This window comes from Apium graveolens, chromosome 2, assembly GCF_009905375.1.
Source record: "Apium graveolens cultivar Ventura chromosome 2, ASM990537v1, whole genome shotgun sequence".
Lineage (NCBI taxonomy): Eukaryota > Viridiplantae > Streptophyta > Magnoliopsida > Apiales > Apiaceae > Apium > Apium graveolens.
In genome coordinates, this window is record NC_133648.1 from 27,495,223 (window position 1) to 27,502,674 (window position 7,452).

Here is a 7,452-nt window from a genome sequence, read left to right on the forward strand (position 1 = left end):
ACAACGCTGAAGTCTCGAGCCTTCTTCGCAAAGATGGTATTGGTAGGAGTTGAGGAGCATTGGTTTCGACTTTTGATTGATTCTATTTAGTTGGGCAACAGAGTTGTCCTATATTAAAGTTTCAATTTTGCCATTTTCTCCGAAAATATGTTATACTTTTAAGCTTGGCCGCGACAAGTTGACAGTAGAAAGTAAAATATACGGGTGGGGTTATATATTGGCCATCAAGTTTTGACAATACAGCAAAAGTTCTCACTCTTGGAACATGAAAATTTTGTTTACAAGGGAGTTGGTCAGTGTTAACTAATCGAGAAAAATCATTGTATTTTATATTAAGTGAGACTTGCAATAAATTTAAGACTCCTGTTATCCTCCGAAATTTAACTACGTAGAAAATAGAGATTAATTTTCCAAGGTTAACTCACATAAGTTTTCTTGAAAATATAATTTTTTTTCATATAAATACACAAGGGTGTAATTATAATTACAAAAGATTGTATACATTTACGAAGATGTAATTGCTATTTTATACAAAAAACACATTCACCTCGGCCAAGGGAAGTGATTGCTATTTTATACAAAAAAACACATGCACCCAGTCAAGAGCAAGTCCAACAATGTATTAGTTGAAGTCTTAAATATAATATAAAATATTATGTCTTAGTAATTTAGGACATATTTATCTTACTTGAACTCTTATTCTCATTATATATTTAATATTTTATTATTAAAAATTTACTTTCATCATTAAAGTATAATATATTAAAGTATAATATATAATAGAGAGAGAAAGAGAGAGTGTACTATAATATATAATAAAATATGAAATAGGGCCAGAAGAGAAATGACTTAAAAATAAGGTTCAAAGAGGCTAATATAAGGCATCATTAGGATATTATTGGATCAAATTTTTTTGTCATACAAATTTAAGATATCATTAAGGAATCTCTTGGACTTGCTCCAAGTTCCCAGAAATAATCACAGGAACTTTATTCTCTAGATAATAACTTGTAGCAATGATATTGACGGTTATGAACACCCTCTATTTGCTAGTTGCTCGGTACATTTGTTTGGTAGTTACTCGGTACAGTTGTTTGGTACGACAAATAACAACCGTCGGATCTAAAGTCAGAAAAATGAGAACCATTTGATACAATAATAAAATATTATTATATTAATATTTAAACTGTCCTCATGGATTTAGGGTTCGAACCCCGTGAACAGCTTATTATATTTAAACTTTTATATTCTTTATTTAAACAATATATTATATTCTATTATTTTTTTTTCAGTCAAATCTCAAATTATTATAAAACATATATTGTTATAATTTATTATATTCTTCGATTTATTTTTCAACTATTGAAAATTATATTATAAAATATATTATTAAAAACTATCGAATATTAAAAACAATCCGTGCATCGCACGGGTTATAGGCTAGTATATTATGATATTTAAATTAAATCATCCGCAATCTAAAATTCTCCCCTGTACCAAATGCTATGCCCATATTTACTATATCAAAAATTAAATTCCAACACATTTTGCATAAAAATTGATTCCAAAACATTTTTGCATCAAAACTGACCGAATAAAGCACAGGATGGATATCACAAACCAAACATACCCGTTATATCCCGCTCAGCAATGCGGGTATGGGGGGACACGGTATAGCATATTGAGTGTCGGGAAATAGTAAATACATGCAAACTTTATCGCACTCCAAGAAGTCGATAGGCAGTCTGCATGAAGAGCCTTGACCGATGTAATAACAGGATCTATATAACAATAATCAACATGTATAAATGGAATATTCCTGATTCATTTACCAAAACTTTATAGGTTTATACAAGGAACCAGGATATGCAAAGCGAAAGCAAACTATTTCCAGTAATACTGAGATTTCTTTGTTACAATGTGAAGACTACTCATCAGCTGGAGGTGGATCTTCATCATTTGTTTTCTTCTTTGCCCTACGTTCGTTATATCTTGCCCAAGCCCACTTCAAAACAAAGAACCCTCCAATTGCATACACCTGATTGTAGAAGCAAAATAATTTTGAACATTGTAATAAAATCACATCTACTAAATTACTAATTTGATTCCTCTTAAAGTTTTATGCCTATCATCATACATTGTTGCAACAAAAATTTAGTAATTCAATAGCAATATAGTATGCAACATACAGCAAATCCACGCAGCCATGCAGGCATATGTTATTTATGATGACAAAACTTGTTCAAAACCAAAAGGATATACAAGAGGCCCTAAAGATATAGGATCATTTGTTCATGAAGCAATAACCTATCAAGGTTTGACTTGACGACACAGGTGGCTAGGCCCCCTTCGCCAATGACAAAGTAAACAATAAGACGGGAATTCTGCAAAGCATCACCACAATTCCTAGTGGTAAAAATTTTAATGTGCAGTATTGTGGATACTTATATAGAGGCCAGATTTTGGTGAACAACAGAGCTCTTTAAATTTAAAAAGTTAAATCATAACAATATATCTTTCAAATATTAAAACATAAGAATGAAATAGAAATTTTATGAAAAAGCAGCAGAGTACATGTTATGACAACTAGTTTCATAAGTTAAATCAGTTTTTCTAGTGCGTGTCCATTAAAAGCTTAGTTGTCAAATTTTTATTTGCTTTCTACTTATGATGGACTCCCCTGCATGGACAAAAATTCCACAAATTAAAATGAGCCACTCACAGAAGTTGGTGCTTAGTTGTGCCCATGGGCACACACTCGAAAGACCCAAGTTAAACTCATTATGCTCTGCAACCTTATGGTGGTCCCTGTTATCCATCTTCTTCAACATAAATCTATATTACATTTCCTTTATCACATTTTAATTTCAGATGCTTTTCAGTCTTAAAGAACCAAGCAAGCCTCTTGATCTCTTTGAATACTCTCTACTATCGAAAATACACCTCCAACTAATGTGACTTCAGTAGCCGAACATGATATTCTATTTAATAAATTGGACACATATAATCATTAGCAGCAATCTTAATACAGACGATAAAAAGTCAAATTAAGAGAATGTAGCATATCCAAGTCCTGCAGTACTTTCTCATCCGCCATTTTGGCTTCTCTAACACTCCAGCCTTTGTGCACTATTTGGAGGCTTTGAGTCAAATTGTGACACATTGGTTTAAGTCACCTGGGTGGCAGTTAGTCTCGATTTTTAGGACACGTCCGTCCTCTGAAGACCTTCAGGACGTGTCCAGAAAGTTGAGACAAACCGGCTCCCAAGAGACTCATTTATATGTGCCAGCATATGATCCAAAGCCTCCAAAAGTGCAAGAGTATTAAACCAAAAAATGAAGAATGAAATTGTAATGTGGGAGTTTAATATGCATGAAGAAGTATAATCTTTGAACATACTTTCTTCATTCTTTTTAAAAAATTCAAATAATGATCATATTATATATTTTCGAGGTCTAGTGTATAATAAAAGGAAATAGCGCATTTGGTCATTAGCGTTACATTAAGCATAGGTGTGCTTTTCGTTATGGACAGGAAGCACGGTTCATAGACAAAAAAAGAACTTTAAACTAAAACATTATGAGAAAGTGGAAAAGCGCCTTCAAAATACGAAGGGGGTGTTAAAGAAGATGGATGAAAGGAAGCAACTCAAAGCTGCAAAACTTGAAGAAATGGAGCAGTGAATGCACTAAAGAGAGGGGGGGGGGGTTCATAGAAGATGGACCAAAGAGAACAAGGATTGAAAGCTAAAACAGTGGAAGACGATGAGAAGGACTTTGAAATTTATTTAGTTTCTAAAAACTGATAGATCAAATTGTTGGGTTTAAAGTTAAGACAATTAATCTGGTCTCTTTGTGTACCCGTAAATTGTGTACTGCCGAGGAAAGAACAAAAAATCCGATTATTAATCCCATGAAAAAAGTAGCAAACACAGCCTTCCCAAATTCAAAAAAAATACAACAAAAACAACTACGCTTCATTAATCAAGAACTGCCCCTTTCTACTAATCTCCAAGTCACATGGGTATATTCGGAAAATAAGTTTAAATCAACTATAAAGTGTTCAAAAGCCTAAAAATCCGAAACATGAGGGACCACCATCTCCCAATACCAAAGAAATAAGAATGGTCAATATCCATCAAATTTACAAATTTATAATAATACATCTTCTTCAATTCAACACATAAACAAGCCAGAAGAAGCATAATCACACAAATAATCACCAACTAAAATCCTCAAACATATAAAAAAAATTGAAAATATATCTATATATAGATAAGTTGAATGGTATAATACCTGCCAAACAACAGCAGGGTTAGTGGTCCTTTCAAGATCCTCAGCTTCAAACTTCAAAGGAGGAACAGTTTGTTTGTTAGGAAACGCAGCAACAACAGGCGCCTTAGACTTGGTATTTTGGGCTACGGGAGCCGTTTCTACCACTTTAGGCTCGGGATTTGATTTGGGCGGAGGGAAGTTGAAAAACTTGGATAAATTGGTGAAGAGGGAGATGAAAGGATTGGGGAAAGAGGGGTGGTCTTGATTATCATTGGTTTTGACGATGATGGTATTTTCTGGCATGGTTTGGTTTGGAGACAAGAACAAGATGGAGGAGGTCACAGGATGTGTTTGAGACTTTGAGTGTGTGTGTATAATGTAGGACTTTGTTGTATGTGTAGTGTGTTTATATGTACAACTGTACAAGTTGTTTTTGTTTTTATGTTAGGTTTTTGGATGTATATCTGTTTGTTTGATGAAATTTAGGGTGCTGTGTTTTTTTTTTTTTGCTAAATTGCTTTATAGATAGAGAAAAGGAATATACAAGGGATTCACCCTATGATCTATGACAAGCCATAGATAAACTATCTATAACCAATCTTAAGGAAAGATTGGAGATAGAAAGCACAAAGCAGCGAAGAAATTACAACAACTAACTACAAACAACTACAAGGAAGTACAGACAAGAATCAAATTATAAGAACAAAAGATCTGGTCTTGAAGAAGTAACTGCATTGAACCATTCTGAGGATGACATCCGAGCTTTAATATCCTGAACCATTCCATGAAGTAATTTCCTTGGTCCGAAAACACCTTTACCATGAGACCTCGCGTTCCTTTCCCTCCATATATGATAACAAAACACCTGGGCATAACAAGCAGCTATATTCCCTTTGGCTTTGTCTGGCAAGTCCGTGAAACTCTGCAGAAACTCTGTCCAGGAAGCATGAGCAATCGAAATATCAAGATGCCTAAACAGCTCCATCAAAATCCATCTACTATAGGTGCAGTGCAAAAATAAGTGAGTGATGGTTTCTCTTCCCATAATGCATAAAAAACACTGCTGAGTAGAAGCAATGCCGAACCTATGGAGTCTGGCCAAGGTGTTGAGACGGTTAAGACAGGTAAGCCACTGATGATGAGCAAATCTATTAATCTGCAACCTGTGCCAAACCGCTCTGTGCCATAGGACCGGTGGTTTCGTATCACGGATGGAGTTCCAAATATTCCAGGTCCTGATCTTAATAGACGGCACCCCATCCCATAAAATGTGATCACATCCAGAAGAGTGAATAGTTGGAAGATTAGGATCTTCAATCCAAGCAGTGAGTAAAGGAGCAACGTGATGGGTTCTCAGGTTTGGTCTAGGAAGCATCCAATACCCTGAGTTAATGACTGAAGCTACCGTAGCAGTATGAGGCAATGAGCACTGATTAATAATTGGAGAAGAGGTTGAATCTGCAAGGCAACAAGACCTCCACCACGGGTCAAACCACAGGGATATAGATTCACCCGTGACAATGTGATAAGAGATGAATTGAATTGCCACCATTCGAAGATTGAGAATTCTTCTCCAAATCCACGAACAATCTGTTGGGACTTTCATTGTCCAGAAGTGATTGTGTTTAAGCACAGTTCGATTGATCCAGGTTGCCCACAACGTAGGAGATCTTGAAATTATTTTTAAGAGGTGGTGAATCATACGAGCCTTGTTCCAATGAACCATATTTTTTAATCCCAGTCCTCCCTCATCCTTTGGTAAGCAAATATGTTCCCATGCCACCTTAGCACCTCCTTTCTGGTTTATGTTACCCTTCCACAGAAATTTGGTAAGCATCGATTGAATATTACGGTGCACAGCAGATGGTAAAATGAAGTGGCTGCACCAAAATCCCTGGATAGCATGAAGAACGGCCTTGATCAACATAACTCTCCCAGCAAAAGACAGAAAAAGATTAGCCCAAGAATTGAGCTTAGAAGTCATTCTGTTAATCAACGGGACACAATCGTTGATGCATAGCTGAGAAGCAATCAAAGGAACGCCCAGGAACTTTACCGGTAAAGATCCTCTCGGAATTGAGTAAGTAGAATCAAACCAATCAACAAACCCCGAATCACAATTGCATAAAAAGCTGGTGCTTTTGTGCACACTGGGTTTTAACCCACTCCAAGCCGAGAAGACAGCCAGGTTATCCATAATGTGGGATACCGATTCCCTACATCCTCTAGCAAATAAAAGAACATCGTCAGCAAAGAGCAAGTGGGAGATGTTCAAATCTTTGCATCTCCAGTGATGCTTAAACCCAGGAGGAGTCTTGGCTAACAAACAGGAAAGGATATTCATGCTTAAGGAAAATAAATAAGGAGACAGAGGGTCCCCTTACCTAATGCCCACTGTGCCTTTAAAGTACCCATGAATTACTCCATTCAACTTGACTGAGTATCTGGGAGAACAAATACAGCCTTGAATCCACGAAATCATTTCCTCAGGCAAGCAAATTTTTTTCAAAACTGCAACAATAAAATCCCAGTTTAGAGTATCAAATGCTTTGTGAAGATCAATTTTGAGTGCACACCTCGAGGCCTCAGTTTCACGATCGTAACCCCGAAACAACTCTTGAGCCAAAAGAATGTTATCAGAAATAGAGCGTCCAGGAATGAAGGCTGATTGAGCATCATTGACAATTGCTGGTAAAACACGTTTTAACCGAGAGGCAATGATTTTCGATATACATTTGTATATTACAGTGCATAGGGATATTGGCCTGAATTCTTGCATTCGGGAAGGAGTAATAACCTTAGGGATTAATGAGATAAAAGTTGCATTAGTTCCAGGGAGCATCCTGCCTGTTACAAAGAAATATTTCACTGCTTCACAAAAATCAGTCCCAGTGATATCCCAGGTTGCCAAAAAGAATTCAACATTAAACCCATCCGGTCCTGGAGCCTTGTTACGCTTCATTGATTTCAAAGTCAGGTAAATGATAGAATTGGTGATAGGGGCCACCAACTCCCTCGCTTGAGTCTCATTGATGCATTTGCAATCCACCGAGCTGAGGTCCAAATCATTAGAACGCGAAGCATTGCTCATCAGACTTTGGAAGTACGAAACTGCCACCTTAGCACATTCCATTTGCCCATGAACCATAAGCCCCTCCTCATCTTGAAGGCTAAGGA

General features: G+C 36.4%; 1 protein-coding gene and 1 long non-coding RNA gene across 2 annotated transcripts; both read right to left on the reverse strand.

Moving 5' to 3' along the window:
- Positions 1-1,784: 1,784 nt before the first annotated feature.
- Positions 1,785-4,926, reverse strand: LOC141707181 (uncharacterized). Its single transcript, XR_012569008.1, has 2 exons — positions 4,297-4,926; positions 1,785-2,038 (listed from the first exon to the last, which is right to left on the reverse strand). It is a non-coding gene; the product is annotated as an uncharacterized LOC141707181 (long non-coding RNA).
- A 43-nt stretch (positions 4,927-4,969) lies between these two features.
- On the reverse strand, positions 4,970-6,619 carry LOC141687180 (uncharacterized). Its single transcript, XM_074492371.1, has one exon. It carries the CDS (start codon positions 6,617-6,619, stop codon positions 4,970-4,972), a length of 1,650 nt encoding a protein of 549 aa, XP_074348472.1.
- Between the last annotated feature and the right edge of the window lie 833 nt (positions 6,620-7,452).